Source organism: Carcharhinus amblyrhynchos, chromosome 5 (genome assembly GCF_965287045.1).
Source record: "Carcharhinus amblyrhynchos chromosome 5, sCarAmb.v2.hapA, whole genome shotgun sequence".
NCBI classification, from domain to species: domain Eukaryota; kingdom Metazoa; phylum Chordata; class Chondrichthyes; order Carcharhiniformes; family Carcharhinidae; genus Carcharhinus; species Carcharhinus amblyrhynchos.
Window position 1 is genome coordinate 104,717,229 of NC_137328.1, and position 23,652 is coordinate 104,740,880.

A 23,652-nucleotide genomic window follows, 5' to 3' on the forward strand; every position below is an offset into this window, starting at 1 on the left:
ATACCTACCTTCATTGAAGGGTACAACTATCAGGCCTCTGTCTATAAAAACCACGTTTGTTAGATGCTGGGCCACACCAACACTCACAGGATCGTGATATTTAATGTAACATACCCTTGACGAAACTGGGATAGGCGAATTGCTGCAAAAAGAAAAAGGTCAAAAATCATTAGGTTTAACTTACAATGACGCTACAACATATTCTTCAAAATTACAGTAATTGCCATTTCTAAAGCGTAATATCTCAAGACATTTTCCAAGATGCTAAAATGTTAGCAGGAAGGAAAAAGAGAAACTGTAAATAGAAATGGCAACATAGTTGAAGCAATGGCAGGAAAGGAGGTAACAAGGTAGCAACACTGAGACAGGGTATTCTAAGGAGTTAGGCTGAAGTGGCTTTTAAGAAAATTAATTCCTGGAAGTAAACTTCACTGGCAAAGCAGTATATATTGCCAGACTCTAGCTGTTCAAAGATGGTAGTGCAATGCCTTCTTGAAGTAGACTGACACAAACAAATGGCTGGTTATGCTACTTCAGAGGGTAAGTCAAGTCAACCATGTAATGTGGACTGGAGTCATATATGGGTTAAGCTGGATGAGATGGGAGGTTTCATTCTTTAAAGGAATTTAATGAACCAGTTGGTCAAAACACCATGGTAGGACTCGAACTTTCATTCTCTATTATTACACAAATACAACCACTAAAGTACCACAACTAACGGTACCACAGCTGATGGACTACTTGTGAATACGAGAACAGAGAGAGCATGCAACAAAGTAGGAGAGTGTCAGAAGAGTGCTGGAGAAAATGTTGGGATATTCATGTTGCTTTGTTAGCTTGAGTATTATACTACCAGCCTACAGTAAATATTTGTCGGTTTTTAAAACCACTTTAACAACTAAGTTCTCAAGAGATTTGCATGTTCCCTACTACCCTAATCAGGGCCATACATTTAACAGCAGAAATTAAAACTGCAATTATATGGAAAGACTGGAGGAGTAGGGATTGCTCCCTGAATGAGGGCTCAGAAGAGATTTGATAGATGAGTATAAAATCATGAAAGATTGAGATCACTAAAGAGAAACGGTTCTCAATGTCTGAAAGTTTACACAGGAGGTTGCAAATGTAAAGTGATTAGGAAAAGTTAGAGTTGTGACTTGAAGGAAAGCTTTTTATAAAAAAAAACAGGATAAATGGTTAGCGTTTGAAATGAAATGCCTGAGGAGTGGTGACAATAGATTCAATAAGATCCCTCAAAAGCTTAAAAGAGAAAATTTTCATTATGGGGACCCACTGTGAATAACTGGATTGAATTTCAAATTAAAAGGTGCAGACCCGATGGGCTGAATTATCCCCTTCTGGGCTATACAATTACACGATTCCACAAAATTACCTGAACTTATTTCACGTAGCACCTCTGCAGCCAGCAGACAAATCTTTGAATCCAAATCCCAAAAGTAAAAGACCAGTGTCTGATTACATCACTCAGCTGCTCCCTCCTCTCCTATTCCAAACTGATACTTTAGCCCTCTTCTCCTGAAGCCAACGACTCAAGGTACAATATATTTCCATGGATGGTGGTAGGCCCCTTTACTTCATTTAAGAATCAAGCCCACACGAATCTACATAGTGCACGCCAGTTTTCACCTTTAATACTATCACAGAAATTACAACCTACTTCAATAGGAATCACTGACAGCTTTAGAAATTCGAGCCAGTAATCTTTTAACAATCTACATTACTCTTAACTGTATATCATCCCAATTTTATTTAGGTTTAGTAAAAAATTTAAACTCCAAATCACAGTTACAAAATGTGTAAGAAATTCTCACATGCAATGACACATCTAAAATTATGCAAATAATGCAACTGGAAAAGCAAAAAAGTTGTACTGAACTTTTGTAAAGCTTTATTCAGTCCCAGCTTGAACACTATGCGCAGACTGGTCACCGCACTTCAGGAAGGATGTCCTTCAGATGGATAGAGGAGATTTATCAGAATAGTTCCAGGGATGGGAAATTTTAGCTGCTGGGTTAGGTTGGAGAAGCAAAAGACACCGAGGGGATATTTGGAAGGTGACCAAGACCAAAACAAGTTTATATTAGGCAGACAAAGAAAAGCTGTTCCCATTCACAGATGGTACATTAGGTGGGCACTCGAGGGAAATAAATTTGCAGGTTTATAGCTGGGATTGACTGGATTGCTTTGCATAGAGCCAGCAGGGACTCAATGGGTCAAAGGAGCTCTGACAGCGGGCCAACTGTTCTTCAGTCCCTTGGCATGACACTGGAAATATGACTACCCAACCAAACAGCAACAAGGAACCAACGTAGAATCAAGATAAGTGAGATCAGTGTCATTGGTAAGCAGAGCCTGACAAAGCAATGGGAGGGGCAGAAATTGCTAAGGTCAGGTGGGTGTTTCCACAGCTGAGGGCCACAGAGTGACCAATCAGCCATAGAACGTCAAAAAACTCAACCAGCCGCTTAGATTGACAATTTAGGGATGGACAACTCAGACTTGTGAGTAGGCTGCACAAGTGGCTCACAAGATTGAAAATAGGCTTGTTCATTCAACAGGAGCCCATGGATAAGATTAAATAAGTTTAATATATACCGAATGTTTCATAATAAGTTATTGAAAATGCTTAATCATTTATATATTAACAGAGCTATCAACTTCAAATGATAAAAACAAAAGAAATTTTTATGTCGGATGTAGACGGAATACATAGTTTTAAGTCAATGTTGTGTGAAATCAGCATGTACCTCACTTCACTTGCCCTTGCGTTATGTGAATATCACTTCAGTCATACTATGGGAAAACAATTATTGGATGGAAATCTGCAGAATGAAACAGCGCCATGCATGGCAGAAGTCAACAAAATGTCACTTGGGCCACACTCAACCCACAAGGGCTGCATGTGGTTTTGGGCCACAGGTTGCCAACTAGTAACAGCCTTTGGGCAGGAGTGCCATCCACTACTCTGTCCATTGTCGAGAGAATTAAAGAGTGTGGAACATTAAGGGAACTCCAGCATCTGCCTTGCCTCCTGGTTCTCCGACCTCCACACTCCTCCAACTCCAGTTCCAAAAGACCACTTTAAATTCCACCTTGATCCTTTTGATGGTAAAATGAATTAGTGTCACTGATCAAAACCTACTTGAGTAAAAAGTTTTTTTTTGTGGTGTCAGGAGAGGGTGAGATAGGTCAAGTAGCACCTCAACAAACTCAAGAGGCATTTCCATTACATACATCTAAATCACAATACAATATACTGGGCTCTTTCGACATCATAGCTGCTTACTTCCTCTATTTTTTCTTACTGAGAATTTACTTAGAATGTGCTTTCCACCAGTTGTTAGATGTTTAGTGGAACATCGAAGAAATTCTATTTATTCATGGACTTTTGTCAATTTGGCTGACCATGAAATCCCCCCCACCAACAAATAAATTCCAGGCATCTGTGTTTTTGTGTTTACTCCTGTGTTTATTTTATGTTAAACTTTCTTCTAATTGTTATTTTTGGTCAGTCCAAATGCTTATTGATTATTTTCTTAACAAATGACATACCTTTCCTTTGATCTACAATCAGGGTACAAAACATAGCTACCCACATAATATATTTTAAATAAATTAACTTGTGCATCAGCCATGATCTTATTGAATGGCGGGGCAGGCTCGAAGGGCCAGATGGCCTACTTCTGCTCCTATTTCTTATTTCAGTGTACCATGGATTCAACACAAAACACTGTGGGATACTGGAACGTTCTACCTCAGCTGTCGTGGGTTGTGGTTTGCACATGTAGATTCAACTAATAACAACAGGTTTTATTGAAAGAGATGTCTCTGCAGGCTACAAGCTGAAAGTTAAACAACAACCTGTGGGAACACCCTAACGACATCACCATCAGATCATGTTTTCAATTCTTAAAGCAATCTGCAACCCTTTTAAATATAAGATATATTTGCAGATATCGTTACATAATAAAAACGTCCCAAGGAGCTCCACAAGAGCACAATTAGATCAAAGTTTACACCAAGCCAAAGGGACGTTTGGGCAAACAATTCAAAGCTTGAACCAAGAGCTAGTTTTTAAAGAATTCTTAATGGAAGACAGAGATGCAAAAGCAGAGGTTTAGGAAAAACTTCAAAACCTCAGACTTATGGAACTAAAGGTATGGCCAGTAAAAATGATGTGGTGATGCTGGTGTTGCCGCACATGAGGACAGCCTCAACCAGGATCTAGGGTTCATGCCACACTATCTGCCACTCACCTGATGAAGGGGCAGTGCTCCGAAAGCTACTGGCTTGTGCTACCAAATAAATCTGTTGCAGTAAACCTAGTGCAGTAAAAATGAAGCAAAGGAAATCAGGAATTCATAGGAGGTCAGAATTGGACAAAGAATTCTGGGAGGATTGAAGCATTGCAGATTATAGAGATAGGGAGCAACAAGCTCAAAGAGGGATTCTAAAACATAAGGATGAGAATTTTGAATTTGTTGCATTGAAGGTCAGTGAGCACAAAGGTAATGTGCAAACAAGTTACAACATTGAAGATTTTAATTAATTTTCAGGAGGATAGAAGGTAGGAGGAGATAACAAAGCTGCAATTTTAGTAGCAAAGAGACTAAAGGGCATGGCCAGAGAAGATATTATAAGCACGGAAGTAGATGGGCTTGTTGTTGGAGAGGAAATGAAACTGAAAGCTAGGCTCAGAGTCAAATAGGACACTGAAGTTATGAACAGTCTGGTTCACCTCAGTCATAGAGATTTACAGCATGGAAACAGGCCCTTCAGCCCAACTTGTCCATGCTGCCCTTTTTTTTTAGAAAAAACTCTAAGCTAGTACCAATTGCCTGCATTTGACCCATATCCCTCTGTAACCATCTTACCCATGTAACTGTCTAAATGCTTTTTGAAAGACAACACTGTACCTGCCTCTACTACGACCTCTGACAGCTTATTCCAGAGGCTCACCGCCCTATGTGTGAAAAATTGCCCCTCTGGCCCCATTAACCTATGCCCTCTAGTTAGAGTCATAGAGGTTTCGGCCCAACGTGTCCATGCCACCTTTTTAAAAAAAACCCTAAGCTAATTTCAATTGCCCTCATTTGGCCCATATCCCTCTTTACCCATGTAACTATCTAAACGCTTTTTAAAAGATAAACTTGCACTCGCCTCTACTACTATCTCTGGCAGCTTGTTCTAGACACTCACCATCCTCTGTGTGAGAAAATTGCCCCTCTGGACACTTTTGTATCTCTCCCCTCTCACCTTAATCCTATGCCTTCTAGTTTTAGACTCCCCTACCTTTGGGAAAAGATATTGACTATCGAACTTGTCTATGCCCCTCATTATTTTATAGACGTCTATAAAGGTCACCCCTCAGCCTCCTATGCTCCAGAGAAAAAAGTCCCAGTCTATTCAGCTTCTCCTTATAACTCAATCCATCAAGTCCGGGTAGCATCCTAGCAAATCTTTTCTGCGTGCTTTCTAGTTTAATAATATCCATTCGATAATAGGGTGACCAGAATTGTACACAGTATTCCAAGTGTGGCCTTACCAATGTCTTGTACAACTTCAACAAAGCATCCCAACTCCTGTATTCAATGTTCTGACCGATGAAACCAAGCATGCTGAATGCCTTCTTCACTACTCCGCCCACCTGAGACTCCACTTTCAAGGAGCTATGAACATGTACCCTTAGATCTCTTTGTTCTGTAACTCTCCCTAATGCCCTACCATTAACTGAATAAGTCCTGCCCTGGTTCAATCCACCGAAATGCATCACCTCACATTTGTCTAAATTAAACTCCATCTGCCATTTTTTTAGTTTAGATTCCACTACCTTTGGGAAAGGATATTGACTATCTAGCTGATGTATGCTCCTCATTATTTTGTAGACCTCTGTAACACCATCCCTCAGCCTTCTACGTTCCAGGGAAAAAAGTCCCAGTCTATCCAGCCTCTCCTTATAACTCAAACCATCAAGTCCCGGTAGCATCCTAGTAAATCTTTTCTGCACTCTTTCTAGTTTAATAATATCTTTTCTATAATAGGGTGACCAGAACTGAATACAGTATTCCAAGAGTCGCCTTGCCAATGTCTTGTACAACTTCAACAAGATGTCCCAACTCCTGTATTCAATGTTCTGATCAATGAAACCAAGCATGACGAATGCCCTCTTTACGTGCACTCTGTCCACATGTGACTGCACTTTCAAGTAGCTATGATCATGTACGCCAAGATGTCTTTGTCCCATGAGAGAAATTGGGCTGATTACTGAGGAATACTGTTTGTGTTATCAGCCAAAGGCAATGATTTTGGTTGTCTCAATGGTTAATTGGAGGAAATTTCTGTTCATCCAGTATCAGTATTTAGAAATATGTCAACTTTTGCTTTAAACATGCTCAAGGACTAAACTTTCATAACCCTCTAGGTAAAACAATGTCTCTTCATCTCAGTCCTAAGTGGCTTCTACCTTATTTTGAAATCATGCCCTCTGGTTTTAGTCTGCCTCCCCAGTTTCCACAATCTCTTTTTATTAGACAATGTGACAACCATCCTGGGAAGAAGTCTAGCGAACTTTCATTGTACACCCCCGATGGTAATAATATCCTTCCCTAGGTGAGGGGACCAAAACTGCACATAGTACTCCAGGTGCAGGCTACTGAAAGCCTCTAGCAATTAAAGGCTAACATACCATTAGCCTTACAATTTGCTTAGTGCACCTGCACATTAGTTTCCAGTAACATCCAGGTCCTTCTGAATATCTACACTTTCTAATCTCTTACCATTTTAAGAAATATCCTGCACATGTTTCTCCTAATAAAGTGGTGAACCTCACACATTTCCACATTATATTCCATCTGCCATGTTCGTGCCCAGACACTAAGTCTGCCCAAATCCTCTCAAAGCCGCTTTATATCTTCCTCTCAACACACATTCCCATCTAGCTGCCTCATCTGAAATTTGGAAATAATACACTTGATCCTCACATCCATGTGACTGATCTATATTGTGAACAGCTGGGCCCATTAGCCAATTCTTAATCCATGTCAGTATATTATCTCCTATCCTGTGTGCTTTAATTTTGCTAACCAACCTCCTGTATGGGACTTGATCAAAGCCTTGTGAAAATCCAACTACACTAGGTCCATCAATTCTCCTTTATCAATTTTATTAGCAACATCTGCAAAAGACTCCAACAGGTTTGTCAAACACAATTTCCCATTCATAAATCCATGTTACTTATGCCAAATCAATTAATTATTATCCAAGTGCTCATTTATGATATCCTTCAGGGCAGATTTCTCCTACATGCATTTTCCTCTCTACTGATGTCTGCAGTTCCCTGTATTCTCTCTCCCTCCCTTCCTTCTTAAATATGATTGATGATGGCAAGTGTGAAAAGAGAGGGAACCTTAACAATACCAGAATGAGTTTAGGAAAAGAAATTGGGTGATCAGGTTTAGTATGAATAGGGTTGAGATACAGGAGGCTGCCACCACTCCAGCTTTCAATTGTCACTTGGGAGGTTACCAGAAGGGTAACAGATATCTATGATACCATGCCAGCAATCCTTTCAAAACAAAAATATCTAATCATTCTGAAAGGGTTTTTTGGTGGAAGGTGGAGACTTAACTGGAGGGCACTTAACTGCTTTTTTCAATTTTTCCAGCAACATCCAGTCTGCAGTACAGCAACAATGCTTACCTACATGCAAATAAATTTAATACCAGTATACAGATAACTTAATTTTCTGTAACAGCTTTGCTGGATAAAGATGGATAATTAATTTTGAGAGTTGTACTTAAGGTTTTCAATCTTGTTATATTTAATAACTTCATTTCCAATTAATGCAAACTTAATTTTTGAGAATCATATATTAATTTGAATTGGCTTTCATTGATCAATGTCTGAAATGCTAATGCTGGGCTCCATGTTAAGTTGCCTGTATGCATTATGTTGCTAATTTCTTAAGAATGGTGGATGCAGAAATGAAAGTGAGGAATGACCTACAGAAATTGTATTCCCATAATGTTAATGTGGGACTGAGTAAGTACCACTCAGACAATGATGTGAGAAAGCACATGACTCAGTGATCAATCGGTGTTCAGCAGGAGCAAGTATCGACCTAAGCATGGAAACACTTTCCCAACAAGGTAGCAGAAATGGGATAAAAACGCTCAAGCTTTTCCAAAATGCAGAGGCAAATTGAAAGGCTGGAAGACAGAAAAAATATTTAACAAAGCATTCTGAAAAGAAACTCCTAAAGAGGCACAGCAAAAAAAAAAGCCTGGAAGCTGAAGGCAGAGATTTAAAATTCCTTACTGAAGCAAAAGACTTTACTGAATTTCTTTTGCCCAGCTACAGAGTGCAGAGTCAACAGAATCCACAAGCTTAAACAAAATCTTTTAAAATTCCAGACTGCAGCCAGTCCTGAGAACTTCATTAAATAATTCAGTGTCAGAATTGGCGTTTGAAAGAAAGCCATTGATAAAACCTGATCTTGGGGTCGTAGCCTTATTTTGGGAGCGTCACAACAGTCCAGCTCAGTAAAAAGAACAAGCAGACGCATCAATTTGACTGACGTGACAGTTTAAAAAATAAACTTGTGTACAAAAGAAGTCTGCACTGTTAAAAAAAATACAAAAAGAACACTATCGCCATGGTGCGGAGGCCACCAAAAATTGGCAGAGCAAAAAGAGAAAAAAGTTGCCTCCAAATTGAATCTAACAGCTCAAAGGACCAAGACTTTTAGTTTTAAAATGATGTAGAAAAAAAGAGATTACTGCACAGCCATTCTTACAAGGGCAACAACACTTAAAAGCTGTAACTGTAAAAAAATGAAATGACCATGGATCAAAATTCCAACTCAGCACATCAGTATGGACTTATCCAAAGGCCAAACCCAATATGGCATCATTGAGAACATTTTTTTTAAACTAATGAATTTTGTCAGATCTCAGTAAAATTTAAAAAATCAGAAAATCAATACTTTTAAGACTGGTTTGGTGAATTTGCAGAAATAATCCTAATGCACAGAACTAATGGATCCTCAACCAAGCTTCAACAAAACTACAAGTTGAGGAATGTGCTGGGTTTTAAAAAAGGCACAGAAAACAGGAAGCAAAGTGATGAAACAGAAAGGAAAGTGACCGAACAAACCGCATGAGGGCTCCAGAGAGGCAGGCACTTTCTAGAATCCCAATGGTATACCTTTTTGAAGACCTCAACACATCTCTACAACAGAACCAGCAGCTGTCAACGAATGGCAAGACATAGCCCTGCAGCAGGCAGAGTAATAAAAGGTTTAAGTAAAATCAGAAAATGTCTGCGTCAAAGCTAAACTATCAAATTTGGATTCAAGCTGAGTACATACCTTTCAAAACACACAATAAACTGAAGTCTTCACTGAACCAAATTGTTTGAGATTTGAACATATTATTTCTGAGAGATCACAAAGATTATCAGGAGGAAATAACAACCCATAGTCCCACATTGGCAAATCGAAGCTGCGGGGGGGGGGGAAATAAGCAGGCACAAAAGCCAGGCACAACAGTAGGCAGAAAAGACACCTTAAGAAATTGCAGCCTTGAAGCACTACTTGAAGAACCAATATACGCTCCTGGAAAAACAGGAGGAATTTAAAAAAAAGCCAAGTTGGAACTGTCAGTAGTGACAGAACAATATACTGAAACATAGAGTAAGAAGACAACAGCTGAACAATAAATGGTTGAAAAAAAACAACTAATTGTTCTTTAAAGTCAAATCTGAAAAAAGTACAGCACCCTTCAGTAAAACAACGGAACGATGACTGCCTTGAGCAGCAGAATGTTAGAAGTGAAAAAATCTCAATGGGACTTTGTTAAATTACAAGAAAACTCAAGACAGAGTAACTGAACTTCTCAACAAAAAGGAAAAGCTGTTGACAAACTTTTACATACTTCAAGAATTCCTCCAGTCAAAGTTTTTCCCTCTAGAAAATTACAAAATGAATTTAATGCCACAATGAAAGAACTGAAGATCCAGTTGGGACAGTAGATTCAGGACTGTTCTTTATTCCAGGAAGAAGCCAACAGGTACAAGAAAGAGACTGCAGCGTTGAAGAAAATGGGTGCACATTTGGAAGGAACATTGGAAAAACATTATCGATATACATAGGAATGAAAATCAAGAACACAGAATGGTGGAAGTTCTCACAAGAGAGAGTGAGGTATCACAAAAACAATTCAGTGCAATTACAAAACATGAGCTTGAAGGATAGCGTAGCGGAATTATACTCTGCCAAAGAAAAATTATCTAGGTAGAGAATCAACTTCCATGTACGAAAGAAAAGTTTGATAAGGAAAATCAAAAAGTGACAAGAATACTGAAGTGTCACTCAAAGTAAGCAGAACGCTTGAAATGCTTAATTGATGAACTAATACAAATAAACTCAATAAAGATATATTTTCAATTGTAAGTTGGTGAACTTCAGGAATCATCTCTCTAGCTGAGGTTGTGAAAAATGTCTAGAACTGGAAAAGGAATTGCCAAAGAATCAGAATAATTCCTTGAATGCAGAATAACCAAAACTGCTTAAATTGTTGAGCTCTAATCCAACTTGAACAACATGATGGACATATGTGGTATGGAACAGCAACTCGGACATTGCAAGATAAACAGAATTCTAAGGAACACAGTGAGGATCCAACAAATTAGCTGAAGGAGTCTAAACAGCAGTCAGTGACCAACATTACAGAAAGAACCAAGCGTCAAGATGCTGTCGTCAAACTAATATTAGAGTTCCGCTGATAACACTCAAAGACAACTCAACTTACTAGAATAGCTGCTGAGCAGGGTTGTCTATTCTTGGTGCAGGTCCTGGAAAACCCTCAATGATCAAACCAATCAACCACCCAGAAGGTAACCATGACACGTGCCAATGGAAGGGGTGAACAGTCCTCAGCATTCCAAGAAGCCTCTACCTCTGACCCACATGATACTACAGGTCAACACTCCAATCATTGTGCATACACTGCAAATTGCAGCCAGCAAGTCAAAGTCACAAGTAGGTGGAACCTTATAGCAGCTGTCCATCACCGACAACAATAAGTAGAGGGGAGCATACCACTTAACATTCTTCTTACCATGAGAATGCTTCGCCTCAGCCAAAGAGGACATCAAGATGACTCAGACGATAGGAAAAGCAAAAGAGACAGGACATGAACACAATGTCCATCCATCTGACAAGAAATTAGTTTGCATGACAGCGACCACCAATCAACAGACAGCCAAACCGACCAACTGTAGTTCAACACAAAGTAATGGAAACATACCTAGATGCCAGTTCAACATGCATTGTAAATATTAGCAGCACAAGCCGACTCCACCATTCATTATGATCATGGCTGATCATCAAATTCAATACCTGATCCCACCTTCCTCCCATATCCATTGATCCTTTTGGTCCCAACAGCTATATCTGATTCCTTCTTAAAATAACACAACATTTAGGCTTCAACTATTTTCTGTGGTAGTGAATTTTACAGATCTACCACTTTCAGTGAAGAGATTTCTCCTCACCTCAGTCCTAAAAGGTCTACCCCTTATCCTTCAACCACGACCCCAAGTCAAGTTGAGGAAATGCCCTTTAGATATTTTTGATCTACTCCCGAAATTGTCACCTTTCTTAAAGCAAGAGATGAGGTGTACTGCGAGCTGTCAGATAACATGTGGTTGTTAAACTTGCTGGCATCTTGTGCATTCAAGGTGAAGGCCTACTTTACTCCATGTATCTCTACAATGTGGCCTTTTTCCAGATGAAAAATCATCACGTCCAAAATATCACACTCATCCCATGAATGTCCAACTGATGGAATGTATGAGATTGACCATCTCAATCTATGGCCCAGATTTCACGGCACTCTCAAATACTGTGCAAGCACAGGTGTCAGACAAAGAATAGATGAGTGTTATGCATAAGTACATTTTGTGGGCTTTAGTAATGTTGAATTTCTAAGAGTAACTCTTGAGCTGCATTCTGATGCTGAAAGCAATCTATTGCTTAAAAAGGTTGGAAACCACTACTGCACAGGCTGAGTCCTCAAACATTTTTAAGACTGAGATTAATATGTTTTTAATGAGTAGGGGAATTAAGGGTTCAGAGATAAGGCAGGAAAGTGGACTTAGTGAGGGTTAGATCAGCCACGATCTTATTAAATGGCAGAATCGGCTCAAAGAGCTGAAAGGCCTACTCCAATTCCTATTTCTTATGGTTTTATGGTTCTTCATTGCTGCAATTTTGCAGCCCTGGCAATATTCTTGTAAATCTCTTCTGTACTATCTCCAGAGTAATTATGTCATTCCTGTAATATAGTTCTCGCTCTAAATACGCTGAATAAACTCTGGGGGGTATAGTTTAAGAGTCTGGCACATACAGGGTTAATGTGGGACTGAGTACAACACAGACCACACAATGATCTAAGGCACATGACCCAGACCCACAGTGTGGTATTGAGCAGAGGCATGAACAGACCTATGTTCTAGCTTGTACCTTTTACTGTACATGTCCAAGAAAGCCACAGTTAACAGCCTTCTTAAACTGCTGCAGTCTGTGTGGTGAAACTACTCGCACACACTGCGAGATTGGAAATTTCAGAACCAGCATCAGCCAACGAAGGAACACTGATAAATTTCCAAGTCAAGATGGTGTGCGCCTTGAAGGGAAACATGTAGGTGGCAGGGTTTCCATGTGTCTCCTGATGCTATGAGTTTGGGAGGTGCTGCAGTATAACTTGACAATGGTAAAACTGTGCCTGCCCATGGCTGATGGGCTGCAGGCTGCTTGTCTTCAGGTATGTCAAGCTTCTTGTGTATTATTGGAGTTGCAATCATCCAACAGACTCCCGGTTTGTGATTTATATGCGTTGTTGGATAAGCTTTGGACAGGAGTTGCTCACTTCAGTACACACAAACCCTGAACTATACTTGCAGCTATCTAAGTGGTTGGTCTTGTTAAGCTTTTGGGCAGTGGTAACTTCAGGATGTTGATGGTGGAGGATTCAATGGCAATGCCATTGAAAGACGAGGGCAAGTGGTATGATTCCTCCTGTTGGAAATGGTCATTGCTTGACACCCGGGTAACAAAAGTTACTTCATGTGCATCAACCCAGGACTTGCTATACGTTGGCATGAAGTGCCTCATGGGATGAAATATATAAACACACCTCTTACAAGTTCTGAGCCTTCACTATGTATTCTCTGGTTCAGCATCAAGAGTCCACAGAGCCCATATTCTTGATCAGGAACTTTATTGCCCAATCATTTCATTCTCCATAGCATGACCCATAATGAAACCACAAAACTTTTGACTGCATGTACAAAATTTTGTGGCCTCATAGGTGCCCACCAACTAAATACTCTGTTGGAACTGAAGCTGAAGAACAGTTATTGACTGGCAGAGCAGGCTACAGAAGGCATATGTCCCACTCCCATTAATTCAATGTTCTTGAGTGAGATGTGGACAACTTTAAAATCAATAAAGCGGTTTTCTTTATATGATGTACATGACAAAGCAGAACACCATTTACACCGTGGGGTGAATTCTCCCTTTTTATCCGACAAGGAGAAAATAGACAGTACTAGTACTGGTTTAAAAAAAATTTTCATTGGCATGTGGAAACAAGTTTTATTATAAACAAGGTAAAGAATAAGTGGCACAAATCACAGCCCTCATGGATCTGTAAGAGACAGTAAAATTCACCTCCAAGTTATACACATTCCCCATCACTCATTATTTTTAACGAAACAACTATGTATCTATATATCCTCCCTGTCAAGTGGGCATCAGTGGCCAATTACCACTCACTCAGCCAAGGTTTTATTTTTTATTAAAAAGTCAGGAGCCTGGAAAGACAGCAAGATGAGACAGTGAATAGACTCAAGAACAGCTTCTTCCCTGCTGCCAGACTTTTGATGTGGATGTGCCGGCGTTGGACTGGGGTAAACACAGTAAAAAGTCAGACAACACCAGGTTTTAGTCCAACCGATTTATTTGATACTATCAAATAAATGCGCCAGACTTTTGAACAGACCTGCTTCATGTTAAGCTGATTTTTCTCTACACCCTTGCTATGGCTGTTACACTACATTTTGCACCTTCTCCTTTCCTTCTTTAGGAACGGTATGCTTTGTCCGTACAGTGCACAAGAAATAATACTTTTCACTATATGCTAACACGTGTGACAATAATAAATCAAATCAAGGGTGGGATAGGCTGGACAAGGCGAACCTGTGGATCAGTTTTCCTCCGTGCCCAGTGACCTGTGGCTTTGCTTGCTGGGAGTGTGAGGATGGCAGGGGTGTGAGGATGGCAGGGGTGGGCGCTCGGCGCCAACAGCAGAAGCTGCGCAACGCTTGGCATAAAATGGCGGCAGCGCTGGCACGGGGGGAGGGGGAGCGGCTGAGAGAAAGCGCATCGGCCGCCACTCTGGTCCCAAACCGCAGCCCGCCACCCGCCCGCTCGGCCGGCCCTCCGGCCGAAAGCCCGATCACTTACTCGGAAGGGAAGACGCGGAATTCGTCGATCTCTCCCAGGAAGCTGAAGAGGGTGGTCAGCTGCTCACTACTGGCCACCGGGGAGATGTTAGTGACCTGCACCACGGAGGTGGACATGATGGAGGGTCCCCGAGGGAGGCTGTGCTCTCTTTCTGTGGAGTCTCTCTCTTTTTCTTTCGCTCTCTTTCTCTCACAAACCCGATCGATCGGTTCTCTCTATCTATCTCTTTAATCACTTTTTTCTCTCTTCTTTCTGTCTGTGCGCTGCGCTAGCGTCCCACTAGGCCCGTCTCCCGACAGCCTTTGCAGCCGCTGATTGACAGCCAGGCGACCCCGCCCCTTCTGATGTTTAACGGTCAGCCAGCTACGCTCCCTCTGCCGCGCTGGTGATTGACAGGCATCAGGTCACGCCCCCTCTGGTGACTGACAGTCTCCCGATTCCGCCCCCTTCGATGATTGACAGTCAGTCAGCTCCGAACCCTCTGTGCAGCAGGCTGTTGGCCCCGCCCCCTCCTCCCAGCCGGGGATCATGAAAACTCTTCCAAACAACCGTTCAAAGTTTCGACGTAGAGATGATTGGAGTTAAAATTGTGCCTTCCATTGCAACTCACGTTAAAATTGCACAGTGGGTAGCACTGCTGCCTCATAGGGCCAGGGACCCTGGTTTGATTCTGGCTTGGGTCACTGAATATGTGGAGTTTGCACATTCTCCCCACGTCTGCATGGATTTCTTCCAGGTGCTCCGGTATCCTACCACAGTCCAAACGTATGGAGATGCTGGTGTTGGACTGGAGTAAACATAGTAAGAAGTTTCACAACACCATGTTAAAGTCCAACAATCCAAAGATGTGCACGTTAGGTGGACTGGCCATGCTAAATAGGCCCTGAGTAGCAGCGGGACTAGCCAGGGTAAATGCATGGGAATAGCGCCTTGGTGGGATTGTGGTTGGTGCAGACTTGATGGGCCAAATGGCCTCCTTCCGCACTGTAGGACTCTATGATTCCAAGTTGAGCTTCTATCTCACCTTGTATTTGTACAATCACTAAGAACACCTTATTTCTGCCTCTGTAACATCTCTGCTCTTTCATGGGATGTAGGTATCCTGGGCAAGGCCAGCATTTGTTGCCCATCCCTGATTGCTCTTGAACTGAATGACTCATGTGAAAATTACCCACCTCTCCCTAATCTCTATCCCTCTCAAACTCTTTCCTCCTTTAAGATACTATCAGTAAATTTTGTTATAAAGTGGATGGAATTTGAAATCATAGATATTTACTAAGAATAAAACCACAAGACACAACATTTTAAAATGGACAGAATAATTTTACTGAACAAGAGTCAACAAAGCAAACAGTCAATATAACGTCCAGAATTCCATCCATTGACTCCATCTACACTTACTACCATCTTGGCAAAGCAACCAGCATAATCAAGGACCCCATGCATCCCGGAGATACTTTTCTCACTTTCTTCCATCAGGAAAACAATACAAAAGTCTGAGAACACATACCAATCAACTCCAGAACTGTGTCCCCCCTGCTGCCATCAGACTTTTGAATGGACCTAATATATATTAAGCCGATCTTTCTTCACATCCTATCTGCAACTGCAACACTATATTCAACATCCTTTCCCCTTCTCCCCTATGTACTCTATGAATGGTATGTTTTGTCTGTATAGTGTGCAAGAAACAATACTTTTCACTGTATCCTAATAAATCAAAACTAAAATGAAGTAAAGACGAATTGACAAATTAACATTTGTCAAACATGACCCACAAATGGCAGACAAAACCTAAACAAATCCCATGATTTTTTCAGCATCGTATCTAGATGTTAGTGATCATTGTGTGCCACAAGACCTCTTTGAAACTCTTTCCTTCTTCACAAAGGAGATTTCAGCTCCTCTCTTTTGAGGATATAGCCCCTAATTTCCCTCAATAGCTGCTCAAACTACAGCCTAGAACCTCTCTTGCTTCCTCTATCTACAAGTTGTCCAGCAATTGGATTCCAGCTCAGACTGCCCCAACTATTACGCACCTCCCACCACTCAAATCACTTCATCTAAAACTGCATCCCGTTGGGTTGACCACCCTGCACTCGACCATGTAACCACTTAATGACCCCAGACCATCATTGCTCACCACTTGCTTCTATTCGTCCCCAACCACCAGCTTCATAGAGGAGACAATTTCACTTCAGTTTCATGGAGCTGACAATTCTCCCTGGGCTCCTCTGAATCCCAATCCCTCGCAGCACGGAGTTATCACCTGGTCCTGGACCTCTCTGAGCTCGAGTCCACCATAAGTTCTTCTGAGCCCCAGTTGCAGAGAGCTAACAACATCACTTAAGCTGCCTCCTCTTCCACGCTGAACTAACTATCACATGGGCTCCATTTCATGCCACATACAGGTTGTGTGGTCATCGTTTCACACCACACAGAGGATCACATGAACAAACATTTCACACTATTTCCCCAGTCATCAAATGGGACATGGAATTGAACATGAATGGCCTCTCCCTGTGCTGCACTCTGCACTTGCACCAGAACTACGGGAATACTGGGGGTTTTAGTCCTCCCACAGCACAACCTGGAGCATCAGGAAGCAGTATCAGATTTCCTCACTCCATTCCCTAAATCATACCTTAAACCAAACTTTGCATCATCTGACCAAATATCTCTCCACGTGACCCAGATTTCATATTTTGTTTTATAATGCTTCTGTGAAGTGTCTTGGGACATTTTGTTAAAGGCAAATACAAGAAGTTGCTTTCAACAACAACTATTTTTAACGTTTTTTAAAGATTTTGTCTAGAAAAATATATTTATCGTACAATCCTAACAGTGCAAAAGGAGACCATCGAGTCTGTACCAACACTCCGACAGAGCATTCCACCCACACTCTATCCCTGTAATGTTTCGCATTTATCCCTAATTCACCTAACCTACATATCTTGGGACATTAAGGGACAATTTAGGATGGCCAATGCACCGAACCCGCACATTTTTGGAGTGTGGGAAGAAACCAGAGCACCCGGAGGAAACCCATGCAGACACGGGGAGAATGTGCAAACACCAAAGAGACAGTTATCCGAAAGTGGAATTGAGCCTGGGTCCCTGGCGCTGTGAGGCAGCAGTGCTAACCACTGTGCCGCCATGCTACCCCTCCCCACCCCCAGGCATTTATATTATAGCACTTTATCCAACTACAGGATAACCCAAAGCATTTTACAGCCAGCAAGTCCTTTTGAAGCCTATTTATTGTTGTAGGAAACATAGCAGCAACATTTTTGCTGTTTATGAAAGTTTAATGTGCAATGTGATGTCTGAGAGGCGTTTAGTAAGGTGCCTCACAAAACGTTGCTACAGAAGGTTAGGGTGCATGGAGATGGGGGTAAGGTGTTAGCGTGGATAGAGGATTGGCTGTCTAATAGGAAGCAAAGAGTTGGTATCAATGGGTGCTATTCTGGTTGGCGGTTGGTGACTAGTGGAGTGCCACAGGGATCGGTGCTGGGGCCTCAACTGTTTACCATTTATACAGATGATCTTGAGGAGGGGGCTGAGTGTAGGGTGACGAGATTTGCTGATGACACCAAGATGAGTGGAAAAGCAAATTGCGTGGAGGGTGTGGAAAGTCTGCAGAGGGATCTGGATAGGCTGTGAGTGGGCAAGGACCTGGCAGATGGAGTATAATGTTAGCAAGTGTGAGGTTATTCACTTTGGCAGAAATAATAGTAGGAGGGATTATTATTTAAAAGGCAAAAAGCTGCAGCATGCTACAGTGCAGAGGGACCTGGGGGTCCTTGTGCATGAGTCGCAAAAACCCAGTCTGCAGGTGGTCAGGAAGGCTAATGGGATGCTGGCCTTTATAGCGAGGGGGATAGAATATAAAAGCAGGGAGGTCTTGCTGCAACTGTACAGGGCACTGGTGAGGCCGCAGCTGGAGTACTGTGTGCAGTTTTGGTCGCCGCACTTGCGGAAGGATATATTGGCCTTGGAGAGAGTGCAGAGGAGGTTCACTGGAGATGAGGGGGTTGGCCTATGAAGAGAGACTAAATAGACTGGATCTGTACACGTTGGAGTTTAGAAGGATGAGGGGGAATCTTATAGAGACGTATAAGATAATGAAGGAGATGGATAGGGAAGAGGTAGACAGATTCTTCCCGCTTAGAAAGGATAGCAGGACTAGAGGACACAGCCTCAAGATAAGGGGGGGGAGCAGTTTAGAGCAGAGTTGAGGAGGAACTTCTTCACTCAAAGGGTGGTGAACCTTTGGAATTCTCTGCCCGTTGAAGTGGTGGAGGCTACCTCGCTAAATATATTTAAGTCACGGGTAGATAGGTTTCTGATAGACAGGGGAATTAAGGGTTATGGGGAGAAAGCAGGAAAGTGGAACGGATCCACTTCAGATCAGCCATGATCTTATTGAATGGCGGGGCAGGCTTGGGCTAGAAGGCCTACTCCTGCTCCTATTTCTTAAGTTCTTATGAGAGACAAACATTGGCCTGGACACTTGGTAAACTCCCCTGCTCTTCAAATCTTTGATGTCCAATTTCAGAAGTGGGTGGGGGGTGCTGGAGACATAACTTCAGTTTAATGTTTTATTCAGAAATTCTGCCTCTTTGTTAATGCAGCACACGCTCAGTGCAGCATGGGAATGCCAGCCTGGATTTTTATGTCAGTCCTGGAGTGGAACTTAAACCCACAATCCTGACTCCAAGATAAGCCATATGTTACACTGCAAATTTTGCACGAATGAATCAAAGTTTTTCTGTTGATCGTGTAACCAAAATCCCAAGACCCCCAGAATGTCCAGTACTCCCAGTGTGATTCTAGCACTTTGGAAGGCAATGCCTTATACATTTCTGAGCAAATGATTGAAAGCAATAAGTGGAACAATACCACCTGCAGCATTTTCCCAGCTATTCCCTTGACGAACTTGTTTGAATTAAAGCAAAAACAACAGCTGCGTGCTTGTCAAAAACAGAGGTAACAACTACTGGCTTCAGTCAGATTCCCAAAATCAGTTGCACACAGAACATTAATGGTTAACTCTGAATTTACAAACTTCCAGATTAGCAAAAAGGCATAATTCCACTGGGTGAGTGAATGAAATCCCCAGGGAGGAGCTGGAAAAAGAGCTGGAAAGTGTCAAATTTAGAAACAGCTTTAGTGTCCAAAAACATTTTGATGTAATCTAAAATGTTAGATAATACATGCAATGTAATGTAGAGACTTGAAGGTTGATTCATACACTGGACTATTCGGAGATGTGTAATGGAAACCACACCCTGTCTATCTCCTTCAGGAATATCAGAGGATTTTGTTTTGAAGGAACCTTGTTGGCTGTAAACAATCTCAAGTGTTCCTAAAGGAGATAATAGAAAATGGAATTACCAAATCAATAGGAGAAACTTCAGATAGAATACCTTTCTCAACAACTACTGGCATCTATACAATGCTTTCAATAATAGGCCATTGAATAACGTAGGAGTGAAGGATGCTATTTGGCCTATCAAGCCTCTTTAGTTCAGCTATGCAGTTTGTCTCACTCTCCCTGCTCTTTCCCCATAATCTTGTAAAATTGCTCTCTCCTGTTATTTCCCAAATTCACTTGGAAGTTATCATTGAATCTACTTTCACCAGTCACCTTAAATCTGTGCCCTCTGGTCACTGACTGTTCTGCCACAGTAGTAGTTTCTCCTCGCTCATTTTGACAAACTGGTCAGGGTTTTGAATATTTGCTCTTAACCAGCTCTGCTCAAAGGGGAGCAGTCCTAGGTCTCCAGTCTCTCTACATATTGGAAGTTCCTCATCCCTTGTATCATTCTAATACATGATGTGGAGATGCTGGCGTTGGACTAGGGTGGGCACAGTAAGAAATCCCACGATACCAGGTTAGTGGTTGGTTAATGGTCTTGCAACTGTCTTTTTGTTGATATATGCTGTGTTTGTGAAACCTGCCTTTCCACTCACCTGATGAAGGAGCAGTGCTCCGAAAGATCATGATTCCAAATAAACCTGTTGGACGATAACCGGCTGTTGTGAGACTTCTTGCTGTGCTCATTCCAGTACATCCATCTGCACTTTCTGTAATGGCATTCTTCATAAGATGTTGTGCTCAGAATGGGACAGAGTACAGAGCTCCAAGTGGTTACAGAGTAGAATTATATTTTCAAAAGATTAACTGGAGGGATTTCAATCTTGAGTTTTTTATTTAAAAATCAGTTAGTTTTTTTTAAGTAATGATGCATTAATGGATTTCATTTTATGTCAGCGTGGCTCTTGAAGTTTGCCCATGGTGGATACTAGTAGATAAAAGCAAAATACTATGAATGCTGGAATCTGAAACAAAAACAGAAAATGTTGGAAAATCTCAGCAAGTCTGATAGGATCTGTAGAGAGAGAATAGAGCCAATGTTTTGAGTCTAAATGACTCTTCATCAGAGATGAGAGCAACAGAGATTGATACTACGACAGTGGAGAGGGGGCAGGGTGGAGTTGGACAAAGGGAACGTAAATGTGGGTACAGAATGCTGAGAAGGTGCTAAAAGTGTCCATTAAAGTGATCAGAATGTGAATGCCAGAACAGAGGTGCAGAATGTGGCAGGGGTGGGAGAGGGAGCAAGGAGGAGAGCTGTTCCTCCAGTTTGCATTGCAGTTCGCTAGAATTTTGCAGAAGGCCAAGGATGGACATGCGGACAGGGGAGCAGGGTGGTGTGTTGGAGTGGCAAGCAACAGGAAGGCCTGGGTCCTGCTTGCAGACAGACCGAAGGTGCTCAGCAAAATGGACACAAAGTCTACATTTGGTCTCTCCAATGTAGGGTAGACAGCATTGGGAGCAGCGAATGCAATAGACCAGATTGAAGGAAGTGCAGGTGAAACACTGCTTCACCTGAAAAGGGGTGTTTAGGACCTGGGGCAGTGAGCAGGAAGGAGGTAAAGGGGAAGTTGTTGCACCTTCTGTGATTGCATGGGAAGATGCCGTGCGCAGGGGATGAGGAGTTGGGTGTGATGGAGGACGGTGTCCCAGAGAGAGCAATCCCTGCAGAATGCTGACATAGGAGGTAAGGGGAAATATGTTGGGTAATGGCATCATGATGGAGTTGGCTGAAATGGCAGAAGATGATCCTTTGAATGTAGAGACTGGTGGGGTGAAAAGTGAGGACAAGAGGGAATCTATCCTGGCTCTGGGAGGGTGGGGACAGGGTGAGAGCAGTGGCCTGGGAGATGGGTTGGACATGCTTGAGAGCCCTGTCAACCAGAGTGTGTGGAAAACCACAGTTGAGGAAGAAGGAAGACATGTCGGCATGGCTATTTTGGAAAATGGCATCAGCAGAACAGATGCATGGAAATGAAGGAACTGACAGAATGATGATACTAATTGGGCTGACATAAGAAATAGGAGCAGGAGTAGGCCATCTAGCCCTTCGAGCCTGCCCCGCCATTCAATAAGATCATGGCTGATCTGTTGTGGCTCAGTTCCACTTTCCCGCCCTCTCCCCATAACCCTTAATCCCCTCTCTTATCAAGAACCCATCAACCCGCTTCTTAAAAATATTTAGCGAGGCAGCCTCCACCACTTCAACGGGCAGAGAATTCCAGAGATTCACCACCCTTTGAGTGAAGAAGTTCCTCCTCAACTCCGTTCTAAACCGCCTCCCCTTTATCTTGAGGCTGTGCCCCCTAGTCCTACTGTCCTTTCTGAGCGGGCAGAGTCTCTCCACCTCTATCCTATCCATCCCATTCATCATCTTATACGTCTCAATGAGATCTCCCCTCATTCTTCTAAACTCTAACGAGTACAAGCCTAGTTTATTCAGCCTCTCCTCATAGCTCAATCCCCTCAACTCCGGTATCAGCCTAGTAAACCTCCTCTGCACTCCCTCCAGGGCCAAAATATCCTTGCGCAGGTGCGACGCCCAAAACTGCACACAGTACTCCAGCTGCGGCCTCACCAATGCCCTATACAGCTGCAGCAAGACCTCCATACTTTTATATTCAATCCCCCTCGCTATGAAGGCCAGTATCCCATTCGCCTTCCTGACCACCTGCTGCACCTGCAAGCTGGGTTTTTGCGACTCATGCACAAGGACCCCGAGGTCCCTCTGCACCGTCGCCTGCTGCAGTTTTTCGCCCCGTAAGTAATAGTCCTTCCTACCATTCTTCCTACCAAAGTGGACCACCTCACACTTGCCAACATTAAATTCCATTTGCCATTTCCTGGCCCATTCGCCCAGCCTATCTAGATCCTTCTGCAGACTCTCCACACCCTCCGCACAATTTGCCTTTCCCCCAATCTTGGTGTCATCAGCAAATTTCGACACCCTGCACTCGGTTCCCTCCTCCAGATCATCTATATAAATGGTAAATAGCTGAGGCCGGAGCACCGACCCCTGGGGCACCCCACCAGTCACCAACCGCCAATCCGAATAGCACCCATTGACCCCCACTCTCTGCCTCCTATTTGACAACCAATCCTCTATCCATGCTAACACCCTACCCCCAACTCCATGTCCTCTGACCTTCTGCAATAACCTCTTGAGGTACCTTGTCAAACGCCTTCTGAAAATCCAGAAAGACCACATCCACCGGCTCTCCTCTATCCACTGCCCTAGACACATCCTCATAGAACTCCAGTAAATTTGTCAGACACGACTTCCCTTTCATGAAACCGTGTTGCGTCTGCCCTATCAAGCAATTCCCTTCAAGATGCCTCGCAATTTCCTCCTTAATGACGGATTCTAACATTTTACCTACCACAGACGTTAAACTAACCAGCCTATAATTCCCCGCCTTTTGCCTGGCACCCTTCTTAAACAACGGCGTAACATTAGCCGTTTTCCAATCCTCCGGCACTTCCCCGGAATCCAGCGACGTCTGGAAAATAACCACCAAGGCATCCACTATAACCTCCGCCATTTCTTTCAGAACCCTCGGATGCATTCCATCCGGTCCTGGGGACTTGTCCACAATCAGCCCCTCCAGTCTGTCGAGCACCACCTCTCTAGTAACAGTAATGTCATTAAGACCCTCCAGTCCTACCACCTTTCCATCGCTAACACCCGGCAAATTATTCACGTCCTCCTCCGTGAAGACAGAAA

At 42.6% G+C, this 23,652-nt stretch overlaps 1 protein-coding gene across 4 annotated transcripts in view; it reads right to left on the reverse strand.

Annotated features, from left to right (window-relative positions):
• Nucleotides 1–14,847, reverse strand: part of srek1 (splicing regulatory glutamine/lysine-rich protein 1) — a 71,768-nt gene extending 56,921 nt beyond the window's left edge. Inside the window, exons 1-2 of one of the 4 annotated variants that reach the window (XM_080189372.1) lie at nucleotides 14,549–14,847; nucleotides 9–142 (exon numbers count right to left, since the gene is read on the reverse strand). In XM_080189372.1, coding sequence (XP_080045498.1) covers nucleotides 9–142; nucleotides 14,549–14,664 — 250 coding nt within the window. In that variant the 5' untranslated portion in view covers nucleotides 14,665–14,847. Of the gene's footprint in view, nucleotides 1–8; nucleotides 143–14,548 lie in introns of those variants that run through there. The other 3 variants (XM_080189376.1, XM_080189373.1, XM_080189377.1) reach the window with 3 other exon arrangements.
• Nucleotides 14,848–23,652: the final 8,805 nt, after the last annotated feature.